At 35.5% G+C, this 27,979-nt stretch overlaps 1 protein-coding gene across 1 annotated transcript; it reads left to right on the forward strand.

Moving 5' to 3' along the window:
* Positions 1-256: 256 nt before the first annotated feature.
* Positions 257-27,970, forward strand: HELRODRAFT_99033 (hypothetical protein). Its single transcript, XM_009018129.1, has 35 exons — positions 257-364; positions 624-839; positions 990-1,142; positions 1,646-1,819; positions 2,544-2,748; positions 3,909-4,027; positions 4,635-4,714; positions 5,566-5,653; positions 6,593-6,774; positions 9,011-9,120; positions 9,166-9,394; positions 9,605-9,835; positions 10,394-10,583; positions 10,688-10,774; positions 12,017-12,162; positions 12,399-12,703; positions 12,855-13,246; positions 15,260-15,523; positions 15,590-15,769; positions 15,968-16,670; positions 16,760-17,275; positions 17,671-17,804; positions 17,966-18,169; positions 18,513-18,604; positions 18,895-19,166; positions 19,595-20,027; positions 21,536-21,793; positions 21,874-22,016; positions 22,101-22,321; positions 22,386-22,625; positions 24,963-25,135; positions 25,304-25,570; positions 25,733-26,005; positions 26,274-26,300; positions 27,202-27,970. The coding sequence occupies exons 2-35, from the start codon at positions 635-637 to the stop codon at positions 27,565-27,567; spliced, it is 7,662 nt and encodes a 2,553-aa protein (XP_009016377.1). The 5' UTR covers positions 257-364; positions 624-634; the 3' UTR covers positions 27,568-27,970.
* Positions 27,971-27,979: the final 9 nt, after the last annotated feature.

Raw genomic sequence — 27,979 nt, forward strand, 5'->3', positions numbered from 1 at the left:
GGGTTGACTTTATTCATTATTTATTGGTCTCACCTCATGAGCGCACTAAAATGTAAACCAGACAGATAAATTTTTTAAACCCAATTATCAAGTTGTATAAAATGAAAAATACACAATTTTATAAATAAATAAAATTACTAAAAAAATATTGTTTTATAGCATGTTTTAATAATAGCAGATAACTTTTAATTATAAAACTAAAAATAAAACTTTTTTTCTGTATGTTTAATTTTGACTACTGTTGATCACTTTTAAACAGACTTAAGGGGCCAATTTTATGTTTCAAGAAATTTGTTATGTGATTTTTGTGATTATTTAGTAATTTTAAGATATCTTAAGTTAATTTCATTAATTCAACGAAAGAGTAAATCGTTTGTGTTTATTTTTTAAATTTAAAATTTTACAAATCATTAGATATTAAAAAAACCCAGGTTGTAAACCAAAACACATTAGCAGACAGCACATGATAAATTTTTTTTTAATTTTTATTTTATTAACTTTTTTATTTTGATTTTTTGAGTCTTGTTTACGTTTACTAAACTAAACTAGACTTTTCAAAAATAAATATAAGTAAAAGGTTAATGTTAATTTTATTTAAAAATTTGATTTACAACAGCAGATAGTCAATATCATTATGCCTGAAGCAATAGTAGAAGTTATAAAATCCAAACAAGTGGAAGTAAATACTAAAATAAATGATTTGGCCAACTATTTTGAGAAGGTGGTCATCTCCGGGATGTCAGGCAGATTTCCATCTTCTGACAATGTTGAAGAATTCAAACAGAACCTCATGAATAAAGTTGATATGGTCACAGACTCCAGTTTGAGATGGCCACCAGGTTGTTTTACTTTACAGTTACTTTGCTAATTTTTTGTTAAAATTGAAGTTAAAATTTGATTAAATATAACAAACAACTGTAATAGATTTAGAATGGTTTTTATAATTTGAAATTGCAAAATTAATAAATGTTATTAAAATTGTTTGTTAGGATTTTTTGGATTACCAAAACGATGTGGAATTATAAAAGATGTAAGCAAGTTTGATGCTTCTTTTTTTGGAGTGCATCCAAAGCAAGCAGCTAGAATGGATCCACAGATAAGAATGTTGCTTGAAACTACCTATGAAGCCATTGTTGATTCAGGTCATTAACATTTGTGTTCTACTTTTTATTTCATAATTTTTTTTAAATTTTAATAAGGTATTTGTTTTTTTGATGAACAATTTTCAAGTTGAAAGTGTAGATAGGCAGGTTCTATGATATTGTTTTTCTTTCAAAATAATGTTGTTGGTCAGGGAATTTATTTTTGTTTTTTGATGTTATTTAATGTACTAATCCAAAGCCTTCAGTCTGTATTTAAATTTGAAATGTATAGCTGTTTCATTCGGTGTATGAAATGAAATGTCATCAGTTGGAAAGTGGTTGGTTGTGCAGCACTTTTTATTTAGATGTTTATTATATCAACATTTACTCTTCTCTATTATATATTTTTGAAAGTTTTGGTATTTGATTGATTATTATTCATTAAATGTAACAAGATAGGATGATTAAATAGATGATAATGATGATGATGTAAAGAGGAAGATGATGATGTTGTGAAGATGGTACAAGAATAATTGTCATGTAAATTCATGCAACACATCAAGGTGTGAACCCTGCCTTGTTGAGAGGTACAAGAACAGGGGTGTTCATAGGAAACAGTGCGTCAGAATCTCACGATGGTTGGTCCAATGACTTGCCAAAGTTGACTGGCTATGAAATGTCCGGATGCACAAGGTCGATGTTTGCCAACAGATTGTCCTACTTTTTTGATTTCAAAGGTAACTAGTCTTTATTTTTGTTATATTTTTTGTTTTACAACCTGTCAGTCATGCATGAAATTATATAAGTCAGATGATGTCAAAACCTGATTGTGATTTGTTGTTGATAGTAGATCTGGAGGGGCTCTCTAGTTAGGATGTAATGGAGGTTAACATTAATTTAACTCAACTTTTTCTAAAAATTTAAAAAAAAAATAAAAAATGATTGGCAGATTGGCAAACAATTTTTCTCAGAGTAAATTACATTCTGACACATGGTGTCTTCTTGTAAATAAATAAATAGGAGCCTAAATGTTGTGAAAATGTTTAGATTATATTCATTTGAATAAATTTTTGAAAAAGTTAAATTTCATTGATTTGATGTGACGGTGAAACATTGCAAGCAATGAAAAACAATGAAAAATGAACGCTGAATGCGGAATGTTGTATAATGTGATTTTATTGATGAACATGAACACTGAATGATGAACATGGACACTGAATGATGAACATAGACACTGAATGATGAACATAGACACTGAATGTTGAACATGAATACAGAATGATGAACATGGACACTGACTGATGGACATGAACACTGATTGATGAATGTGAAAGCTGAATAAAAAACATGAACACTGAATGATGAACACGAATGATGAGCACAGATGTTGAATGATGTACATGAACACTGAATGATGAATATGAACACTGAATGATGAAAAACACTGAATGAACATTATAGGACCGAGTTATACAGCCGACAGTGCCTGCTCATCAGGTTTGTTAGTGTTGGACCAAGCATTGCATGCCATCAGGACTGGATTGTGTGATGCAGCCATCGTTGGTGCATGCAATCTTTGCCTCAGACCCGCCACCAGTGCTCAGTTTCAGAAACTCAGCATGCTGGCAAGTTATGGAGCTTGTAGGTCATTTGATGCTTCTGGTTAGTTGATTGGGCGATTGGTTGGTTGCTTGCATAGTTGCTGGGTTAAATTTTTGTTAGTTGTTCTGTTGATTTATTGAAAAGCTATTTGGCTGCTTAACTCCCTGGTTAATTGATTACTTGACTGGTTGATTAACTTTTTATTTGCCCGTTTGTTTGTGGGTTTGTTGATTGATTAAATGGTTGGTTAGCTGGCTGGTTATTTAATTGATTGTTTATAAGACTGGTTAGCTGATTCATTGGTTGGTTATTTTGTTGGTTGTTTGACTTGTTAGTTGGTTGCTTAGCTGGTTTGTTTGTTGGTTGGTCATTTAGACTGCTCACTGGTTGGCAGTTAATTAGTTGGTCGATGAGTTAGTTGGTTGATTAGTTGGTTGGCTGGCTTGTTGATTAGTTGGACAGCTTGTTGGCTGATTTGTTGGTTGGTTTATTGTCTAAAGTTTAGCTTGGAGTGATCACAATGGTACCAATAATTATCAAAAGATTTACATGGTAGATACGTTCCTTAGAAAAACGTGTAAATCGAAAAGCTTGCAGAAAATGCATAATTTTGCTATTTAACAGTTGTGATTTTTTTCAATATTTTTAGGTGTACACATAAATAAAAATAAAATGCATTGACAGGTTAAAATATGTAATATATTACGGAAACACTGTTTTTTTTATTTAATTACAATACATTAAACGGAAGAACAAAAAATAAAACCAAAGGTGTTTTATTATCATCCATCACTGTCAGAAATTGCTCTCATTCTTTTTTTTGGAATCGAAGGTTCGAATTCACTTTCATCACTCGAAGTTATTTGTGCCGAAATAATATTTTTTTGAAACAGAAATATTTACATTATGAGGGATGGTAATAAAATCTGTTATTAACAATTGCTTCGAATTTTTTGTAAAATCTTTGTAAACTTCTTCTTATTGAGCCAAGCAAGCACATGTTCAATCACAGTTGCATTTAGTAGAGTGCGATAAAAACAAAAAAAAACTTATTTGGAAAACCGTGTAAAAGCGAAAACGTGTAAAACAAGTGCCGTGTAAATCGCGGGATAGGTGTACTAGTTTAAGAATTCCACAAACCTAACAACCGCCCTAACTATAACATAATTGTATAACTGTTTATAGTTCTATAACTGCATATAATTTTATAACCACACCAGGAAGTGGATATTGCAGGAGTGAATCGGTTGTTGTCATCTTCATTCAGAAAGAGAAGGATGCAAAGCGAGTTTATGCCTCCCTCGTTCACAGCAAGAACAACAGTGATGGATTCAAGGAGCAAGGTACCACCATATTTCTTTCTTGCTCATCTTCCATTCTCCAATTTTGTTACATGATATTTTGTCTCTAAACATTTATGTAGTTCCGTTGATATTTTTTATTTTTATTAGCTTCATCCTGCATAGCAGTTACCATTATTTTAATATACTTGGCATCGGTCATTTTATTGACTCTTCTATTGGTGGTGGTGATTGGTTGTAGAGGTGGCCTAAAATTTTGATGGCGTGGATGGACCGACGTGCCGAATGATGGACACAATTGCTCATTTGTTGCTCCTTATTTATTTATTCGTCCATGCCGTTATTTCCTGATCATTGCTTTCATCATCGTGACCATCAAAAACATCATTCAACTTGCGTCAGCACTGTTTAAATTTCATCTGTAACTAGTGGCTATATTATATCTTTGGAACAATAAAATAGCGGCCTTTTAATATAAAGAGATCCTATTTATTTTTTAGCTGCTTTATCTCATTTTATTCAATTTCACATTTTGACCAACCAACCTAACAAACAATTAATCAACCAACCTAACTACCAACCAACCAAACAATCAATCTACCAACCAACCAAACAACCAACCTACCAAACAACCGACCGACCAATGCAGGCATCACGTACCCATCTGGTGAAATGCAGAAGCGGTTGTTGTTGGAAGTTTATGAAGAAGCTCATGTTAACCCAACTGAGGTGATGTTCGTCATTTTGTTTTTGTTAATATTTAAGCTATTTTGTGAGGTGTTTTTTATGTGTTGTTGTGTTTATTCTGAGTTTATATTTGCTGGTATTTATGTTTTATGTATATTTATGTTGTTTAGTTATATGCTTATGTTTATCTGATGTTTAAGTTTAGTTTATATATATCTTGGTGATTTTTTGTTGTTGTGTGTATGTTATGTTATTGTTTATGTCTAAATTTAATTTAATTGATGTAATATTTAGCTGATAGATTTTATGTTTATGCAATATTTACATTGTGTTTGTGTTTAAGCATGCTCATGTTTATATTTAGTTGAGGTTTATTTACATGATTTTTACAATTAAAATATACAAATAATTGAATAATTGAGATCTGTATTTGATAATGCTGTACTCATACACACGTTGGCAAGTAGTTGACAAAAACAATTTGGCTTAACTTGAATAAAATAAAACTAAAACTACTTTTGTTGGTTAGAATCACGAGCTTAGTTTTAACCAATTTAAAAACTTCAAAAACCTCAGTATGACGAAAATTTTTCAATAAAACGATCGATCGTTTACATTTGCAACTTTTTACCCCATTTTAAAAAAGATTAATTATTAAATTTTGAAAGTTAAATGTTTAAAGTTTTTCAAAAACAACTGAATTTTTACAAATTTGAAAATAAAACTTGCAGTTTAAAAACCAACAACTTGAGAGTTGTACACGCACACAACAACATCAACAACAAACATCAACAATCCTAATCTGATCAACAACTATAACAACAACATTACCAACATCAAAAACATCAGCAATACTAAGACCAACATCAACAACCACAACATCACTATGATAGGTTTCCTACGTTGAACTTCACGGCACAGGCACGAAGGCAGGTGATCCTGAGGAAGCCAATGCCGCCGCTGATGTCTTCTGCACGAAGGGTTAACTTACTGTTGAACATGCTCATTCATTCATCATTCATTCATTCATTCATCATTCATTCATTCATTCATCCATTCATTCATTCATCCAATGAAACTGCAAGAGAGAGATAGTACTGGCTATCGACACAATTGAATCTACTCTGGATGCATTTTATCTACAGTGTGCTCTTGATGATGAGAATGATGATGGTGCTGGTCATATAATTATTGCAGTGTTTGTACTATTGATTTTTTAGAACGCCTCTATCAGATAAATTTTGTTTAGTCGATGGAATGATCTTTTAGATGCTTCTTGGAAATTTCAAGGCTGACACCAATAACAACCAGGGCATGGTGACCTCGATTGTTTCTAATCTCATGTTGTATCTTCTGGGCTCACCTATTCAAATGAATGAGTGTCTGGATCCGGTAGATATATGGATACAACTGAGAACCAAAATGACATTTTTTGAACAGAAATCCCCATTTTCTACTGATCTCAGTAGACTTCATTTAAAGCCGTTTGAGACTAAACTAATCAGTTCTCTCCAACATTTCGTTCTTTAACAATTTTTCACTCTGAGTGCCACTTTGAATCAAATTCTCTCAACCATTGATGATATTTTCTTATGTAGTATAATATGCTGCTGAGTTAATAATTTGATGATGATGAAATGAATGATGATGACGTGAAGTCGGTTAGAAGTTGATGGATGGAGCTCATATATTATGCATTAACCAATCCATTGGTAGTGTCATCCTCATTATACATTGGCCAGTTATTTAATAGCATTGTCAACCTCATTTTATACCTCAACCAATCACGTAGTAGCATCATTATTCTCATATATTACATCAACTAATCACTCAGTAGCATCATCATTTTATTTTTATTTATCAACCAATCATGTAACATCATTATCGTCAATAAATATACATCGACCAATCACTTTGTAGAACGCAAAGGCAGCCTGTTGATTGGTTCAACAAAGTCGAATAGTGGCCACCCAGAGCCAGCCTCGGGGCTTGTGGGACTTGTGAAGGTTTTGATATCGATGCATGGTGGCATCATCCCTCCCAATCTTCACTATGATCAACCAAATGAAAACATTCCTGGATTGATTGATGGAAGGCTGAAGGTTACTGTCAAGTATTGTTATTCACTCGTGCTTCTGCATATTATTTTTTTTCATTTGAGAATTTTTACAGCACCTTTCAATGCTTCTTAGTATTGTGGATTAGTTCGAAAAAGATGAGTTGTAAGCTGATTTCGAAATTTTTGAAGTGACAATCCCTTTTTTGCAGGCTGTGTGATAAACTGTTTCAGACTATTGGGCTGTTGCTTTGAAGTAATCCAGTTTCAAAGTATCCTCGTCAAGTAACTTTTTAAATTGTCAGAGTCTTCGAGGCTGAAAGGAACATTGTTCAACTTTTTGATAAGCTGTGCTGATCCATTGACAAATTTTGATCTAAAAGGATGCCCAAATTATTGTCTGAAGAACAATAACTGACAACTGAACCTGACATTTCATTAGAATTCAGATGAATTTTTTGTAGTTATGGTCAGGTGCCAACAAATGACAGCTGAATCTTATCTTTGTTTAACTTTAATCTGTTGCTTATCATAATTTTTTTAATTTTTCGATACAGCCGACAAGTTTGTTGACTAATGTTTCACGAATTGTGTTACAGCTAACAGGAGCATAAACACCGGAAACATGATATTTAAAATTATGATCTTCAAGGATGTAATTCTATCAGCCGTATAGAACAAAAACAAGAGAGTCTTCAAGACTGAACCTGGAGGTCCTCCGGACGTAACCAACTCGAAATCAGACAGCTCATTGTCATATAAGGTTTAATGCGTCCTAACAATCAGATATGATTCATAACACGAGGCAACCAATCCAGAAACACCAAAACAATGTTAAAACTTATCAACTAGTAAAGGCCGATGAACGCAGTTTAAAGCCACGCTCATATCCGATGAGGCAAACAGTAATAAATTATGAGCCTCCGTAGATGCAAACAATTCAGGTGCTACAACGATCATGGCGGTCTCTGTGTAAGGATTTCGTCTATAACCAGACCGGTGAACTGGCATCAAATTTAACTTATATAGTGGCTTAAAAGTTGCATAGAAACAACACGTTCAATGGTCTTAGATTAAAACGAAAGAATTGAGATAAGATAATTATTTATGTTGTTTTTATCACGATACGGTTTTTTAATAAAAGAGCACAAGTGCATGTTTTAAAGACGTCGGAAAATAACAAGCGCTCAAGCACATGTTAACAAAAAATGACAAAACGAAAGAAACGAGTCAATGTACAGTTTGAGAACCCGAGTTGAAATAAGGTCCTGTGAAAAAGAGTTTGTTGGCGAGCTAAGAATAATTTATGTTACATCTTCATTTGAACACAATGCAAAAATGGAGAAAAACATGTCGGGCTTTAGTTTACGATGAGAAAGAATTGAATTGATCCAATTGCAACACTTTTCTATTCTTTCAACCTTTAGATTATTTTGTTGAAAAATATTGCAATAGAATTGAATGAATGAATTTTAATGAATTTATTTCAGCTGAAGGAGAACTTTTATGTTAAGCAATTGTTTCCAAATCATGTCCTGGTTATGACATTAAACTGACCCTCACTGCCTTGTGAGTGATGTTGGATCATCAAAGGCTAGGCCCACCGCTTATAACTGTGATTGCGTAAGGAAGGGCGTCCTTCGTTAAAATTAGCCAATAAGATATTTATGATGACATTCGGTTTCATCATAGGTAGCCAAACGGCAACCCCCGATCTCGGGGAAAATGTCGTCTAAACGTGTGTTGTTGAATTGTTTCTAAATCATCTTACTAGCGTCACTAGTATTGTGCAGATATAACACTCTCGAGTTTACGACATGATTGACCTCTTAATACTCCTGCTTCGTCATCATTAAGTAACCTCCTGGTATGAACATGATGTGCTGAGGCAACAAAGCTACGTCGTTTATTGATAGTACCTACATCACTCAACATCACTAAACGGACCAGCTACAAATGACTGTGAAAGAAGATTTTGCTATCAGTGCGATCTAATTACTTTTTTGGTGTTTATTGGCTGATGATAAATGAACGGAAGTCAACTCTAACGAAACTGTAATCAGAGTGGATACCACTAAAAAAAATTATTCACTCAATTTTGTGTTTTAAATTGTGGATAATTAAATGTTTCTCTTTTGAAAACGTTATTTATTCAATCAAATTGTGAACATTTTGTTTCTTATACAATAAATTTTTATTCAGTTCAACTACTCATGTTTCCGGTGTTCGTATGTGATGACAACTGATCAGCCAAAAAATGTAAATTGAATTATTGAAACTAGGTTGTGACCGAGCCGACGAAATGGGACGGAGGTCTTGCAGCCATCAGTTCGTTTGGTTTTGGAGGTACCAACGTTCATCTGCTTCTTCAATCATTTAAACCTTCCAGCAGGTTAAATGATACAACGGAGATTCACACCGATGCTTATAAATCAAGCAACTCAATCGATGTCCGTCAGTCAAACGACTCGAAGGCTCGTTTGGTGACATGCTGCGCCAGAACAAAGCAGGGAGCTGAATTGGTGTTGAAGAAAGCGGTGGAGTTTCAGGACAACGTAGCTGCTCAAGCTCTTTTGCAGGATTCATTTGGTAATCTTCCATTGAATTCACACCCGTACAGAGGATCGGTCATTATCAATTCCATCAGTCCACTGGCGGCTCCTTCAGTTGAAGTTGGTTTGGTTGTTGGTTTGGTTGTCTGTTTGGTTGCCTGTTTGATAGTTTGCATGTTTGATTGCTTGTTTAATTGTTTGTTTGATTGTTTGCCTGTTTGATTATTTTTCTGGTTTATTAAAATATTTATGTCATACTTATACGAAGTGTTTTACTAATTAGAAGATGCTTCTTAGTATGGTTTTAAAACACCATACATGCAGAAAACGCCGAGTGAGAAGCGTCCAGTGTGGTTCATATTTGCAGGGATGGGCACTCAGTGGGATGGCATGGGCAGGGATCTGCTGTGCATCAACTCGTTCAGGAGATCCATCATGAAGTCTCATCAGTTGCTGGAACAGTTTGACATCCACCTCTTGGACATGATCCTCAGTGCAGAGCATGACACGTACAAAGACACCATCAAGTCCTTCGTCGGCATTGCTGCCATCCAGGTGGATCATTTGATTTTCATTCATCGTTAATCACTATGGATAATGTATGCATACGGTTCCAGGACAAAAACTCGGGACAAGTTTCCCTAGACAAATACTTTCTTTATCCTTTAAAAAAATCAGATTGACGCAGAAGCTCTTACAACATACAAGACAATATTAAAAAATGATAACACGGTTATATTGGAAAATAAATTATAATTTTAGAAATAAATAAAATAAATCAATAAATAAATTAATTAATTAATGACTAATTGTTAAGTGTTCATTTGAGAAAAAGAACCTACCAAATTGAACAAGTGACTGATAATTTTTGAGTGTCAATATATTTGAAGTGTCTTGAGAGGAAAGTTTTATCAATTTTTATTATTTATTTATATTAATTTTGCTATCAGTGCGATCTAATTACTTTTTTGGTGTTTATCGGCTGATGATAAATGAACGGAAGTCAACTCTGACGAAACTGTAATCAGAGTGGACACCACTAAAAAAAATTATTCACTCAATTTTGTGTTTTAAATTGTGAATAATTAAATGTTTCTCTCGCGAAACACCTAGGTTGCACTTGTTGATGTATTGAAGGAATTGAAGATAGAAGCTGACGGATTCATTGGTCACTCGGTTGGAGAGCTGGGGTGTGCATATGCAGACGGAGGCTTAACTGCTGAAGAAACGTTGTTGGCTGCTTATTGGAGGGGCAAGTGTGTTTCTGAGGGCAAGCTTCCACCTGGAAAAATGGCTGCAGTTGGTCAGTCAAGTCACAATTTATTCATTTTCGTTTTTTCAAATGCTGTTTACAAATATAGGTGTGAATAATGAGGTATTAAATGTGAACGATGTTTAAATTGAAAGGTCTTTCATGGTCAGAAGTGACTCAACGATGTCCAGATGGTGTGGTGCCAGCGTGTCACAACTCTGCTGATACGGTCACTATTTCAGGTGCCTCTTTCTTAGTTGATTATAATTACATTTTTGTTTTGCAGAATGTTTTATTTCTTTCTCCGCAATCTTTTTTGTTTCCTTTTATATAACAATATAATAATACGGCTGCAAAATTATAAGATAAAATAATTAAGTATGAGACTTCTGAATTGATAATGTATTAAGAACTTTTTATTTATTTATTCTTTAAAAACTCTGTCAAACGCAGAATCTGTTACATCATGGAAAAAAGACAATTTTATAAAATAAAGATAATGAAGATAATAAATAGAAAATCAAATATTGAATTACTTTTATGTCAGGCAAAATTGTATATGAAGCACTGTGTACTCAGGAAGTGCAGACAGACCTCTTCTGGACTGGCTGCTTTTTTAATGTAAAAAGGAATAAGAAAAAAATTAAGATGAAACCTCTAGAAAGCTGCAAAGCAATTTCGGCTGTCAATAATTGCCCGCTATGTGAAAGAGCAGCAATGTCGTCACTGAATGTTTTTAGATCCTATTGTTAATCAGAATGCTTACGAATATGAATCATTCCAAAGTGATACTTCCGTCGCATCAGATATTGAAGCCGTTGAGATGGCGGATAACATGCTTCAACGGTGTCGAATGCAATTGAAAAATCAGGCTCAATAAAATCACATTAGGAATATTAGGAACATTCAACTGATTAAAATTTATTATTTTTTAGATAAACAATTGCTTTGTGTGATTGTTTCTTGCAAAGCGTGGTTGACCGGATTACTATTTTCATCCTTAATCGCTAATGTTTTTATCATCGTTGGATAAGGTATCAACCTAAACTAAGTTGGGACATGTGGAATTCAGAGAATAAGTATAAAAAATAGATTAACTATGAGTAGAGTTTCGACGGTAAGAAATTGTACGGCAGAAGAACGGCTTAATCTAAATCGTTAAGAATTAAAAATAATGTCTGTTTTTATTTATTTCCAAGCACAAAATCGCTTCACTAGCTCTCCTAATGTAACAATCTTCTCGGCACCCGTCTCAAAATGTTTCAAACCTTAAATTTGTCCACATGTAAGAAAAATTTATGTACTTATTTTTTATTATTTATTTTTATTATTTACTATTAAATGATGAATATAAGTCAATTGACAAAATATTCATAGAAATATGTTTCTTAACGTAATGCTTTGAAGTTTGATTCGCAGAACTGGAGAGTGGAGAATTAGAAAGTTACTTGTCAAATTTAAAGATAAAATGATTTTCATGCTAGGTCCTGAGGATGTGGTGACAGCATTCGTCAATCAGTTGCAATCGGAAGGAGTTTTCGCAAAAGAGGTGAAAAGTGCCGGTGTGGCCTTCCATTCAAAGTACATGGCTCACATTGCCCCGCAACTTCAACACAAACTATCCGAGGTCGTCTGATGTGCTTTTTTGTTAATTAGTTGTTTTCAACTAAATTTTATTTTCAAATTATAAATGTTAGATGAACACAGAAGAGGCTAACTTTTCAATGTTTAATTAACTGTTGACTGGTGGATTATTGTCTTGTTAATATTTTTAGTTAGATTTGCTAAGGCATATTAACTGTTAAAATAACATGGGAAACACGAACCAGGCAAGTTGTGATGTAACGTTTCATCGCCATACATTAGGTCATCCAAGTGAAACGGGCACGATCACCAAAGTGGATATCTTCATCCATTCCCGAGTCTCGCTGGTCTTCCGATTTGGCTCTGTACTCAAGTGCTGAGTACCACGTTAACAACCTCATCAGTCCTGTTCTTTTTCAGGAGGCCTTGCAGAAAGTTCCATCTAATGCCATCACTATTGAAATTGCATCACATTGTCTTCTTCAAGCCATTTTGAAGAGGAGTTTGTCTGCCGATTGTTCATTCATTGGCCTCATGAACAGGACACAACCGGACAATTTAGCTTTCTTTCTTAACTCCCTGGCTAGGTTCGTTATTCAGACAATATAACATACAGTTGGCTTTTGAATCATTGAGTGAACAAACTTTTTTGAGAATTTGTACATGATAATTGTATAATAAACTCGATAACGTATTCAATGCAACGACATTAATATTTGTTTCAACAAAATGATCCAGATTGTACAGATGTGGGGTTGATTTTGATCCGTTTGATTTGAAACCTGGCGATAGACCACGTTATCCAATCGATTATTCAGTTCCGTCCTTCTCATCTCTCATCACCTGGGACCACGCCACACAATGGGATGTGCCGACGTACGAAGATTTCACGAGATCCTCCTCGTCATCGTCGGCAGCTTCTGAGGCATTCGTCTTTGAACTCTCTCCCGACTCTGAAGATGCTTACTTATTTGGTCATAAGATAGACGGTAGAGTGTTGTTTCCTGCCACAGGGTACTTGGTGCTGGCGTGGAAGACCATCGCCAAGTTTCATGGGCGTTCGTTTGATCAACTGCCCGTCACATTTCGCGACGTTCATATACACAGGGCCACCATACTGCCATCTGCTGGTTGGCTATTTTTTGAATAACACTAATGCATCAATCTCATTATTAATAATTGTTTACAACGTGCTTCGTAATGCCTTAGAAATAAAAGCAGAGTTTCATTAGCATAGATTTAAAGAACAAGAAGAAATAACTATCATAACATTTTTAACAGCTGTACTCCGGTTAATATCAAACTACTGATCGCTACCTAACAAAAATATACATGCCCCAATGTGCATGTATATTAGAAATGAGCTTTCCCGAATAGGTGAACCGAAAAGTTACTAAGAGGCATTGTCACATATTGACATCGGGAATTTAATTTTTAGTACCTATCCCGGTCATTGATGCTAAATTCAAATGGTTTGGTGTTAAATATTAAAGATCCACAAATCACCATCAAACATTTTCACACCTCGTTGTTCTGTTGTCAACACAGATGTGGAACGCTGAACTACTACTACTTTTAATTTTTTTGACCCATTTTCATTAGTTGAACCACGCTATTAGTTCACGCTATAAGTTCATCCAATAGGATGAACTTATAGAAAATTTAATTTAAGATTTATTTAGGGGATCACTGATAGTTTCTGTATTTTTGATGTTGAGGCTTTCCAGATAAATAACCAATTTTTTAACTGAGGGTTCTAATGCTTTGGATTTCCCAACGTGTATGTTTGTCTTTATAAGTATTGAGTCTTTTGTCTTGGCATTTGTTGAGTTCATCTTTGATGGTAACGGCTATTTTGCATCTGTTCCATTCATATATATTATCAAGTTATTAAGTGTATGTGTGTGTGTATGTGTGTGTGTGTGTGTGTGTGTGTGTGTGTGTGTGTGTGTGTGTGTGTGTGTGTGTGTGTGCATATATGTGTACGTATGTCCATTTACGTATATGTATATATTATGTGTGTGTGTACATATATGTGTTGTGTATATATGTATATATCTGTATCTAGACAATTGTGAATCAATGTATTAATTATCTCATTTATATGTTCATTTGTGTGACTGCATGCATGTACTTTTATAGTTATATAGGTGTGATTTTATTTAGTTAATTTGTATGTAGTTAATTTATTAGTTATAATTATTATCATTTGTTATTTCTATTATTCTTTTAATTTAAGGGGTGTAGTTTGCTGGAGGCAGAGGAACGACAGTTCGCGCCTCTTATTTTCTGTTTATGTTATGTTGTTAATTTATAATCAAGTCGCTGCTTAAAGAGGTTAAATGTTGAATAAGATAGGAATTAACTTTTGCCAAAAAAATATAATATGTTGCTGTTTTCAGCATTAATCTTTGTCTTTAAAGCGGATTTGTAAAATTGGTTAGAAAATACAAAAACTTGAAATGGTTGTTTGATGTTTGTTCAAAACAATCCAGTGGTTTCAAGGGACTCAATCCACGCTCCATACTCTGATGTTGAAAAAACAGTTTTTGACAAGAATAATTTAGCAAATGATAGACTGATATCAAACCTACAATTCAATCAAAAGAGCAGTTTGTTAATAAGTTACTTGCTTATATTGTTTGAATGAACATAATTTCTTGTTTTTCGAGTTTTCATTTTCAAAAAGATTTCACTCAACTGAGTCAGCGTTGGTTGACACCCTCTCTTATTTAGGTCTAACGATGAATTTAACATTTCCATTCTTGCACTACTTGATGGAGTCTTCTTAAGAAGCTTCATTCATTGTTCATTAGGGATTTTAAAAGTTGTTTCAAGATGGTTAGATTTTTGAATGAAACCTGTGTGTAAGCAAACAGCAAGCAAGTTTTATTAAATATTCATCTAGATGGTGTATCTCCTTGCCTTTGGCATTGAGACCCGTTTATACTGTGTACTTCAAATGTGTTCACTGTCTTATTCATAATCATCAATTTAAATGTTTTTTATTCCGTACCAACTTGTCACTACAATTATTTTGAAACAAGTGTTGCGGCTTAATTAGTTATAACTATGAGAAAAAATGCGCATACATTATCATGCCTAAGACTTACCTACTTTGTAAAATATTTCTTCCTGGCCAGGTGAGGTGAGGTTGGACGTCTGCATGACGCCATCATCAGGCTATTTTGAAGTATCAGAGAGTTCAAGCCTGGTGGTCAGTGGTCACGTGATGGCTGCCGATGAAACTGCTCTGAATGATTTCTTCGATGAAACTTCTTTGCTTTCCTCGATGCAGTCAACATCAACATTGAGCTTGAAGACGACAGACATTTACAAGGAATTGAAGTTGAGGGGATATGAATATGGCGACGTATTCAAAGGAATTGTATCAACTGATGAATCAGGTGAGATTTTCTTATTATGAGATCTATTAAATCCGTCTATTGACTCTGTTATTTTTTAAAATGCAGGTGAAGTAGGAGAGCTGGCGTGGTTTGACAACTGGATTTCATTTTTGGATACGATGTTGCAGATGCAAGTGGTAGGATTGTCGGAGAGGGATCTGAGATTGCCCACCAGGATTCAATCTATCCAAATCAATCCACTCATTCATATTAATAAGGTCATTACTAAAGAAGATGGAAGCAAAGGTTCGAAGGCTTTTCAAACTTGTTTTCATGCAGATTGTCAAATAAACAACACCTTTTTGATAAATTTTTGAAATTGTTTGTTATGCGACTAAAAAGTTACTTTTGTGAAAAATTTTGTTATTCAAGTCGGATCTTTCCATTTTGTTCTCAACGATTTTCATTGAGACGATTGATAATACTTTTTTTTATATTTTCCAGTCATTCCAGTGCGGTTCGACAAGCAGTTGAACAGCTGTACGTCGGGGTGTGTCGAGGTGTTGGGCCTGCATGCTACAGTGGCTCCTCGCAGGCCGCCTGGCCAGGTGGACCCCGTCCTCATGACCTACTCCTTCGTACCTTACCACCAGGACCACTTGCATCATCCTGAAAATTTCACCAACGCTATTAACAAATGCAAACATTTTGCCAAAGAGAAGATATCTTGTCTATTAACTAGGCCAGATATAAACGAGAAAAAGAAATTGATGCTGCAAAGTTTGATGGAGAAAAACGAAGACGACATTATTAATGGGTATGATGGAGATTCATTTAAGAATGACGCAACATCAGATTATGGATTGTATGAATTGCTAATGAGAGTGTTTTCACCAAACTCTGAAAATCTAGTCACAAAATCAGAACTTCACAGAAATCACATATTTGGATTGCTGAGAAGAACACAGCCTTTGATTAACATTGTTGTTGAAAACAGTCCCTCAGAGAAGAAGTTGATGTTTATGGAGTTGGATGCAGCGGATGGATGCGTCTTTCAATCAGTCATTCCTCGACTGAACAACGAGCCTGGCTTGAAGTTCAAATATTTCGTTTCTGGGTCTGCAGTTGAAAATATTGATAAACAACTCTTCGATGATCTTAACTTGGAAGCTTTACAATGGAACATTGGTTCTAAGGCTAATGACAAGTTCGCTTATTTTTCAAAATTTTTAATATGATATTTTATTCATAACCCATTAAATATCATTTTTGCAATCAACACAAACTTGAATATAGAATCCAAGGAAAAGTGGATGCCTTGATTCTTGGAGATGTGTTGAACAAGCAGAAGAACATCAGTGAATATTTATCAGCATGTTCGACATTGTTGAGAGATGAAGGGTTTATATTGGTATATGAACCGACCAGAAACTTCGGGTTGGCCTGGTTACTTCTGCGTGCCAGTGACAGTTTGTACATGCATGCAGAGGAACAAACAGCTTCTTCATTTTGCAGTACCAAGGAGTGGCTGCAGATATTTGCTGAAGCCAACTTCAACGTAGTGTCTCACGTTAGCGACGGATACCTACATACAGCATTCCTGCTGAGAAAGAAAACTAGTTTGAAGGTTACCGATGAGCAAATTAAATGGATAGATGTCACTAACAATACTTATCAGTGGGTTGAGATTGTCAAACGTTTTCTATCGGATGCTAAAACAACGAGGTTGTGGTTAAGAGGTAGTGAGGTGAATTCGGGTGTTGTGGGGCTTGCAACCTGTCTGAGAAGAGAACCTGATGGTGAAAAGATCAGGTGAGTGGATTCTTCACTTTATACTATTTATACAACTTTTATTGGCTGGCTTTAATCCTTTACATTCACATGGGTTTGCATTTATTTGTTCACACACTCGTTTGTCTTCGTTTGTTTCACAACCACCTGTTTCCGTTATCGGTTTATATTTATTAGAACACGTTCATCTGTTTGCAAATGTAATGGGTGAGTATATAAATATCACCAGCCCTTAAGGTCTTTGTAAGATCTGTAAAGAGGCCAAGAGCTAAATGTTTATCATCATATTTTGAATTAGTCTATTATACGTATTTATTTATTTATTTTCAGTCGTTTATGTTTATTTATATTTTTCGTCACGTTTTTTTATTTAAAATAAGTTGATTCAAGTGAATTATTTTGCGACACATGGGCAGATGCTTGTTAAATTGCAGTCCTGAGATGAATGCAAGAGATGTTGATGAGCTGTTGCAGAATGACTTGTTCATGAACGTTTATAGAGGCGGGCTGTGCGGCTCTTTCAAGCATTTACCGCTCGAGCGGGGTTTGTGTTGATTCAAATTTTCATACTGATAATAATCTCTCCTTTATTGAATGTTTGTGTACATTTATATGTTCAGTGTTATTTTCATTGTTTCATATTTTGTTAACCGCGAGTCTTTTAATGCATATTTTGATAGCACTAAACTTACATCATGCAACTTAATGCAGACAATGAAATAGAGACGGAAGCAGCGTACGTGAACGTGCTGACACGAGGGGATCTCTCATCATTGAGGTGGATAGAATCGCCCCTCAAGTTCTTCGACCCCTCCCTCGACCCCGCCAAGCAACTCTGCACTGTCCATTTCACGTCACTCAACTTCAGAGACATCATGCTCGCTACGGGAAAGTTACCTCCAGATGCAATTCCTGGTTAGTCAAGTTGATTGGCGATTGACTGAAGGACTGACTGACTGGTATGTGGAGTTGCATGAATAGGTGCCTGGCTGAATGGATGGTTGGATGGATGTATCGATTGACAGACGTGTAGATAGGCAGATGAGTGGGGAATGTCAAGACAAGATGGCAGTAATACATTGTAATAAATAAGCTTCTAAATAAGCTAGTCATTTACGGTTTAATATATTTTGTGATGGTGTAATGGAGACATAAATAAAGAACAAATTTCTAGTTGACCATTTTACGTAAGCTAGCGACCATGGGACATGTTTCAACAGGAATTTTGTTAAGTCTTGCTAACTTCAACGATATTCAGGAGACCTGGCCTCTCAGGATTGCTTGCTGGGCATGGAGTTCTCGGGAGTTAATCAACGAGGGGAATCTGTCATGGGTCTGTTGCAAGCTAAGGTGGTTTTGATGTTTTGATGGGTCATTAAGGGTTGGTTGGCTGCTGCTAGTGGTTTTTATAATATTTAAATATATTCTTACAAATAAATAGCCATGCTAGTTACTTGTAGGTCTGTTTTTGCTTAACTGTTTATGTATTTAATGGGCAAACATCCATTCTTACTGTTGTTTATTTTAACAAGCCGTGCATGAAACTAAAGTACAAGAATTAATTAATTAATTAATTAATCGATTAATCGATTAATCAATTAATGACTAAATAAAAATAAATGGATGAATGAACACATCAGGGGTTGGCAACTGTGGTTGATGTGCATGAGAAGTTTCTGTGGAAGGTTCCAGATGGATGGACATTGGAACAGGCATCAACCGTCCCTGTTGCTTATTCAACTGCTTACTATGCACTGGTTATCAGAGGTCGCGTCAAGAAGAACGAGTCAGTTCTCATTCATTCGGGTAGTGGGGCCGTCGGACAAGCTGCCATCTCCATTGCGTTGCATTGCGGCTGCAAAGTCTTCACCACTGTTGGATCAGCTGAGAAGAGGAATTATTTGATGAAGAGGTCATTAAATTTGTTATTTGTTGAATTTTGTTGTTTTACATTTCAATAGCCCAATATCAGCCAGCTTAAAATTCAGATCTTGTTTGGCCTGCTTCGATTTACATATTTCTTCAATGAATTTAATACAACGAATTAATTTAGTACACTGTCTCATACTATGTACAATAACAACTACTTTTTTACAGTAGTTGTTATTTATTACATAATTATTGTTGTTTATTACACAACTATTATTCTTTATTTTACAATCTGTGTCGTTTTTTACACATTTACTGTTTTTTATTGTGCAGTTATTGCTTTTCACTATGCAGCTATTGTTGTTCAATACAGAGTATCAATAAGAGTATCATTATACTGCTCGTGCACTCCAGATTACAAAATATATCAAATTGCATGTATCAAAGTTAGTTTTGGCTTCAAAATGACAGGTTTCCACAGCTAACTGATTCGAACTTTGCTGACTCCAGAAGCTCAAACTTTTGGCGAACCATACTGAAAAACACAGGAGGCCGAGGGGTGGATGTCGTTTTAAACTCATTGGCTGAAGATAAATTGCAATCAAGTGTTCGACTGTTGGCACAGCATGGAAGATTTCTAGAAATTGGAAAGTTTGATTTATCAAACGATTCCGCATTAGGGATGTCTATTTTCTTGCGGAACATTTCCTTTCACGGAATTTTACTGGACGCACTTTTCTCTGGGAGTTGTTGTGAATGGGATGAAGTCTCAAAACTTATGGTGGATGGGATGGCAAGTGGGGTGGTAGTGCCACTGCAGACAACTGTCTTCGAGAGAGATGCCATTGAAAGTGCTTTCAGGTACATGGCACAAGGAAAACACATTGGAAAAGTCGTCATCAGAGTAAGCTCTGATTGATTTGATCTTGTATTGTATTAGCATAAATTGAAAATATGAATAACAAATAGTTAAAGATGAACGTCTTCATAAAAAAATTGTATAAATAATCTAATGGATATCGTAAGTGATTAAATAACAATAAGACATCTTATTTATAATTGTTTATTTAACAACCCTCCAAGCAAGTTTCAGTTTATAGTGAATCTGTACCATGCTTAATATATACATACATCCTATAATTTCATTAGCAGTTTTTAGTTTTGCTTGCTTTCAGAGTATACAGTAACAGTCTATATGTAGGTCCTATAGCTACAATGCGTGCTTATAACTGGTGCATACAATTTAACTAAGCTACTATTTGTCATTGCATTATTGCATGTTGTAGTTTTTTGAAGTATGAGAACAAGAATAAGAACATATTGTATATATATATATATATTATATGTATATATATATATATTATATATATATATATATTATATATATATATATTATATATATATATTATATATATATATATTATATATATATATTATATATATGTATATATATATATTATTCAGAGTGAGAGGTGACCAAGGACGTTGGGAGATTATGAAGTTCGAGGTAGGTGGAAGATAGCTGATAATGAGTCCTGGGTCGTCTCTCACTCTGAATAAAAAATCATCGTTACTAGCCTGAAGTGATTTGGCCCTTGCAATAAGCTTTTTCAATTCATCTCTTTGATCTCTTGTCAAATCATGGCTAAGACTAATATGACCAAACTCATCATTTAACAATTTTAACCTAAAAAGGTTTTTCATTACAAGATTTTTAACTCCAATATTTATCATCCTGATTAAAATTGATCTGATTGATCCCTCAGTCTTTTTCCCCAATCTAATTATTTTAACAACATCATTATCACCAATGGTGTTCTCTGTCAACTGACGCAATATCTGTAAAACTTGATCTTTATAATTATCCTTTTCAGGCAGCCTAAACAACATGAGGCTGGGTTCTCTTTCCTTGACATTGTTGACCTGAACCAGCGTTTTCTTCATTTCAATACCAACATCATCAATGCCCCTCTTAACAACCCCAGCAAAAGTCGAGTCCTTATCCTTTTTAATCATTTGCATCTTCTCTTCAAAAACCGTGGTTGTACAATCGAGATTGTTCAGCTTCGATTCATTTGAATCCATCACAGCTTTCATGGCCACCATTTCAGCTCTGATCGAATTATTCAAAACGCTCAAGCTATCAACTTTAGTTAGCACCTCCTTTGTTACTGTGAGCAGTGATACGTTAATGTTGACTTTGAGACACGTATCACAAAACCATTTAAAATTTACATTATTTTGATAGAAAGTATAAACATCGTCAGGCAACTCACAATTTGACGTACACTCGCATTTTATTTTTTTAAAAGTAATTAAAAAATTGAAAAAAATACTTCTAGCTAAAAACATGATTTGATTTGACTTAACATCAAGTAATTACATTGACAGGTGAGAGATGAAGAACCGAAGCAACTGCGGACGCCTGCAGCAACGGCAATAAAGAGTTCCACTAAATCATACAAAATCAAGGCCATCTCTCGAGTCACTTGCCATCCGCAGAAGTTGTATTTGATTGTTGGCGGATTGGGTGGGTTTGGAATTGAACTCTGTCAGTGGTTAGTTGATAGAGGTGCCAGGAAGCTGGTGATCACTTCAAGGTCAGGCATTAAGTCTGGATTTCAGAAAAGAAGAATTGAACAGTGGAAAAGCAAGGGCGTTGATGTCCAGGTTCATTTTTTACTTACATTAGTTATTTTTCAGTTATTGAGGAAATGTTGTCAGATGCAATGCTCACTGCCTCACTGCAGGTGTCAACGAGGAATGTTTCAGATAAGAAGCAGACGGAGTTGTTGATTAGTGAATGCCTTCAGAATGCTTCTGGTATTGGAGGAATCTTCAACCTGGCCATGGTCATTCAGGATAGTCTCATTTCTAATCAGACACCAGAAAAGTGGGCTCCCAGATATTTGTTTAAGAAAGAAATATCTTTGTTTTTTTTTTTTCATATTCATACCCATACTCATCTTACCTGCAGATTTGAGCAAGTTGCTGAACCAAAGGTGGTTGGTACCATAAATCTTGACATTGAAACTAGAAGGCAGTGTAATTCTAAAACAGATAGCAGCAAGTTAGATTGGTTTGTGACTTTTTCTTCGGTCAGCTCTGGCAAAGGTAATCCGGGTCAGTCAAATTACGGCTGGGCCAACTCAACTATGGAAAGAATTTGTGAGGAGAGAGTGAGACATGGATATCCTGGTACGGTTGCTGCATTATGCTACATAGTATACTTTATTTTTTTAAATTACTTGTTTTTTTGAAGGTCTTGCAATTCAGTGGGGAGCTGTTGGTGATGTGGGAATAGTTGCTGAATCAATGGGTGATGACGTGGTTATCGGGGGAACGTTACCTCAGAAAATTACTTCTTGTCTTTCTACTCTGGACAAATTTCTCGAACAACCCAATCCTGTGGTGTCCAGTTTTGTTTTAGCAAGTCACAAAAAGACCAAAGTTCAGAGTGCAAACAAAATTGGACTAAAGGAGTCAGTTGCAAGGATATTGGGTTAGTTAAACCTCTTATATAAGTTGAACGTGTTAAGTAGTTGAGCTTGGAATAGTACAATTCGTTGATGCACGGTGCTGACACAGGAGTGGTAAATAAAGTTCAACAAATTTAGAATGCTGACGCCAGGTAGGTCATTGGTCTCAGTAGACGTGATCACATCACAAAGTGGTTGGAGAGTCTCCATTGGTTGCCGATCGGAGAACGAATAAGATTTAAGGTGGCAGTGTTGGCTCATGGTTGGCGTACCTGGTGAGGGTTCAAAATTTTTGGAGGAGGGTTTTCGCAAGAGAACTGAAGTTGATGTGGGACATGCATTGCGTTCGGTCTCGTCAGAAATGATGATAATTTATAGGACTAGAAGAAAACTGGGTGACAGATGGGTGCAGGTTGCTCTGCCAAAAATATGGAACGATCTTCCAACATCATTGAAGCAGATTATAATAATAATTCCAAAAATAATTTCAGACGAGAGTTAAAACGTTATTTGTTCAACAATTCATTTAATAACAATTTAATCCTTTGAGGAATGCCGATAGAGCGAATAACAACAACAACACATGTTTAGACGACATTTGGCTACCTATGATGAAACCGAAATACCCCTCGACGCCATCCACATCTATCACTCGCCTCAGTATCACGCAACCCCGCTTTCACCCTGTCCTTCTCCACCTGCTCTCTCCATCCCAATCGCGGACACATGTCCATACCACCGCAATCTCAATCTCCTTATCAATGTCACAATGTCCTCATTCAGTCCCATCATCGACATCAACTCTGTACTACTCCTCCTATCCTTCACTTTAGCCCCACACATTATCCTCACCATAGCTCTTTCAGCCCTCTGCAGTACACTTTCCTCCTCTCTCCTCAACACCCAAGTTTCACCACCATATACCATCGCTGCTCTCACACATGCTTTATATACCCTCCCTTTCATCTTCACTGACCATTTCTTTCCACACAATACCCCACCCAGTTCCCTAAATTTCATCCATCCTACACGAACTCTAGCCGTAACTGCGCTCAAACATCCTCCATCCGCGTTCAGCTTATCCCCTAAGTAAACAAAGCTTTCCACTCTTTCAATACCACCACTCAACCCCGTCCTTGCGTCCGTCCTATTAATCACACCATGAACACATTTCTTACATTTGAACGTGCCTTCCACCTTTTTCAGTGCCCCCTTCACACCACTACATCTCTTATGCACCCATTTCTGACATCCTATACACAATACCGAGTTAGCCTTCACTCTCCTGTCACATACCCCACAGGGGTCTATTTTACTTATCACTCGCTCCCCACCTTCCCCACTCACCATTACCTTCGTCTTACCAATATTAACTTTTAACCCTTTCTTTTCAATAACACTTTTCCATCTGTCAAATTTTAACTGCAATTCTTCCATGCTATCAGCCATCAAGACTAAATCATCTGCATACAAAATCTCAAATAACAACCCCTCAATTATGTTTCCACACACAACATCCATCACAATTGCAAACAGAAACGGTGATAACACTGATGCTTGATGCACTCCTACCTTAACACTAAAAGCGTCCGACATCCCCCTTCCAACCCTCACCTTTGTCTTTGCCCCTTCATACAACTGCATCACAGCTTTAACAAGTCTCTCATTCACTCCTTTCTTCCTCAACGCCCATTCAATGACCTTCCTCGGTACTCGATAGAGCGAATAACAATAATAATAATAATATTAGTAATAGTAATAACAGCTTATAGTCGGTTCAAACTTAGAATTCAATATGCCCATGTCTAAAAAAATTAAATCATATAACAAAATGTATATAAATTAAAAAACAGTGTCCATGTTATAATCAAAAATGAAGTCTTTGTTAGCCATATATTTTTTTAGTTCAATATTGATTAATTTTTATATTTTAGAAATTGGCCCAATATCTTCTACCAGGATCGTTTAATTAATTGTCATTGAAATTTGCGTAATGATATTTCATTAACAAGTAAGTATTTGGATGTAATAAAAAGCGCAAATGTGGGAGGCAAGCAGTGGTGCATGCAGGGTGCTGCTTTTCATCTATGCCTTGTAGTGTTTCATTTAAAATTAAAAAATCATTTTAAAACTTAATTAAAGGAAAGTAATCTTTATATTTACGGTGGTAAGGTCGATGCTACGAGAGGACATCAAATGATTTTTTTTTCATTTTTCATATATTTGTTATTATTATCATTATTTCTGTTGAGACACAGTTTATTTATTTAGATAAAAAACTTTTGAGCAAATCTAAAATTACCATTTCAAAGGTTATGTTTTTGTTAAATTAAATAGTTGATATGAATTGTACGCGACAGGTGTCAAGGACGTATCGTTGCTTCCCCCTGACCAAACCCTGGGAGACCTGGGATTGGACTCCCTTATGAGTGTCGAAGTTAAACAAACGTTGGAAAGAGATTATGACCTGACGCTGCCCATCAAGGAAATCAGACTGCTGTCTTTTGGGCTTCTTGACAAGCTTGCTGATCAGGTAGGTTAGGCTGGTTGAAAGATGTTTGAATTTTATTTTTCAATATTTATCATCGATCGTCGTTGATGCTTTCTCAGGCATTTCGTCAGTCATTCTCGTTGTAGTTGTATAATTTATTGAATGTTGTAATTAAATTTGTTTGAAAAATATACAACGTATCGTTTACAGCCGTCGTCAGCACAAACGCCAACAGTAGATAATTCACCTCTGCTCTACACGATCAATGACCTCCTTCCTAAAGATAGAATAGTCTACATGAGCGACCCACACGTTAATAGAAGCAAACCTCCTCTGTTTGTCATTCCTCCAATCGAAGGTTCAGTTGTTCTGCTGAAGCCTCTCACGCTCAAATTCGATTGTCCAGTCTACGGACTGCAATGTACTTCTGATCTCCCGTTAACATCGGTCGAAGAACTTGCCAAGTATTATGTGGAGGTCATTTTCATGGCACTTTTTTCTTGTTTTAAGTATTACATCAATTTTTGCACCGGCCATGAAAATTTTTTTTGTTATATGCATTTGCACGAATTTATATTATTTATGTAACACTTGTGACTCGTCAAATTTTAATTTATGTTTTTTTTTAACTGAAAATAGACGATAAAGAGCCTGCAAGCAGTGGGACCCTACCAAATACTTGGATACTCGTTCGGAGCATGCATCGCCGTTGAGGTGGCACTGCAGCTCCAGCGCGATGCATCAGCAGCTGCTGGAGGCTGCAGGATGATCCTCTTGGACGGCTCACACAGTTACGTGCTCTCCATGATTGCCAGCTACTCGGACAGCCTCGGCTCAGGCGATCAGAATGAACTCGAGACAACTATGATATGTGCTTTTGTGGACCACATTGTCAGAAGAGTGGGAAGCAGAGTGAGCACAGACTATTTTTTTTAATAAAGTATCTCAATTCTGTCCGGTCTGATTTTAAATACGTAGAAGAGCTCAGTTTCTTTTTGATAGATAATTAATAATGGATAATAGATAATCAATATAATAACGCCAAATTTTAAATTGAGCTAATTTTAAATAATGAACTCAAACCAATACTCTATTTGCTAGTAAGTCCTTTATTATGCTTGACAACTAATTGTAATTAATTAATTTGAATAATTAATGCCAACATTAATTTTTACATTAGGAAACGAAAGAAATTGACATTCCAGAGGTAATTTCAATTTATTGATCTGAAATTAAATTTTATTATTTTCGCTTTTCAGTCTGTTTATATTTTGTCATTAACGTTATTTCATTATTTGATGTTTTTTCCGAATGATATGACTGTTCTATTAACTCAGCTCAGATGTTGGTTCATAACTTTATAATAAACCTGCTTCCTGTTTACTTTTATATCCCGTTCCAGTCCAAACCAGGTCGGTCCTGTTCTTCGTTTTCACGCAACCAATTCAAAATGTAGTTGACTTTTGACTTGTTATTACTCAATCTTTGCACATATTCACACGGGCATTTATTTGCACTCATATATATCTTCTGTTATATTCGTCAATGCCTTCTACACTCCCGGTTTCCTTTCTGAAGTTGCCCGTAATATTGCAGCAGCGATTCATCTAGCTAGCCAATTCTTTATTTGTTTCCAAACGTTTACAGTAAGTTCTTCTTTATCCTTCTTTGTTTCTACTGAATGTTTCATCCACAGCATCGTTCTCCCACTTGAAACCAAGCAAGCGTCATATTGTGTAGTTCTATCGTCTGAACCAGGGGCGTCTTCAGAAGGAGGGAGGAGGGAATTTCTTCCAGTTTTTTTTTAATTATAAAAACAACTGGTTAAAACTTTTTTAAAGTTTTGTGTCACACCAGCTTAAATTAAACTGTAATTAAGATAAAAGTTTGTTCTCATGAAAAGAGAAACTTATCAACTTAACGATGAAAGTTGAATGAGACGTGCCCTTACAATAAGATAGAATTCATTAATGTCAGACAATAAATAACGCGATTTTTTATTACTTGTTCATTATTCATTATGTTCTTTATAAATTTCTTGATTTTATGAGAAATTTAATTGTTTAACACAATATTTGTTATAACCTTAGCAATCACATTTGCAACAGCTGGGAACTAAGTTGGTTAACAAGCCCGATCTTGAAAGCCGTTTGGACCTCATGTGCGAAGTCTTGAGAGATGCGGGAAAGATCGCATCATCATCCGATGCCGACGCATTCAAGCAGGCCAACAGAATTTTCTACAAAAAACTCATGATTTCCCATCGTTACAAACCTTCGAGCAAGATTGAAAACGCTGTAGTTCATCTCATCAGAGCTCAAGGAAGTTCAGCCAAACACGATGAAGATTATGGAATGCGAGCTATTTGTTCGCAAGCACTTAACATATATGTCGTCGAAGGCACACACGACACATTCTTCAAAAATGCTGGCGAAGAAAAGGTGGCCAAAATAATTAAAGACTGTCTCATGTAGTAAACGTGTCTAGTTGTTATTATTATTATTGCTACAGGAATATTTTGGGATTGTTTTCAAGTTTGTTATGTACAATTTAAAGTAACGGACGCATTTTGTTGACCGGCACGAGTTTGCGAAAGTGCGTTTTTAAACAGTTCTGCCTGTTTCCCTTAAGTAAACATTTTGTATCTGCGTTGTTAAGAGAGTTACCATGCTAGTGGTGTCTTTGCTATTTTACGTGTTTACATTTTTTTGCAATTTTTTTAGAGGTATCGAGAAGAAAAACACTGTATGTAAACACTCGTGAATCAGCGCATTACGCACATTTAGTCTAACAGGCGGGAATCTCATTGCGTTCGAAGCCAGTCACTGCAACACCATCGCACTCACTGCCCTTTATTGTTATTATAATTACGATGGTTATAACAAT

The sequence above is a fragment of the Helobdella robusta genome (assembly GCF_000326865.2).
Source record: "Helobdella robusta unplaced genomic scaffold HELROscaffold_20, whole genome shotgun sequence".
In the NCBI taxonomy this organism is placed as follows: domain Eukaryota; kingdom Metazoa; phylum Annelida; class Clitellata; order Rhynchobdellida; family Glossiphoniidae; genus Helobdella; species Helobdella robusta.

Bases quoted from the DNA above. Each gene is read 5' to 3' on its own strand.
- HELRODRAFT_99033 (XM_009018129.1), top strand. From the start codon at position 635: ATGCCTGAAGCAATAGTAGAAGTTATAAAATCCAAACAAGTGGAAGTA. The intron at 1,820-2,543 runs GTAACTAGTCTT...TGAACATTATAG, and splicing joins CTACTTTTTTGATTTCAAAG to GACCGAGTTATACAGCCGAC. The intron at 6,775-9,010 runs GTTACTGTCAAG...TATTGAAACTAG, and splicing joins TGATTGATGGAAGGCTGAAG to GTTGTGACCGAGCCGACGAA.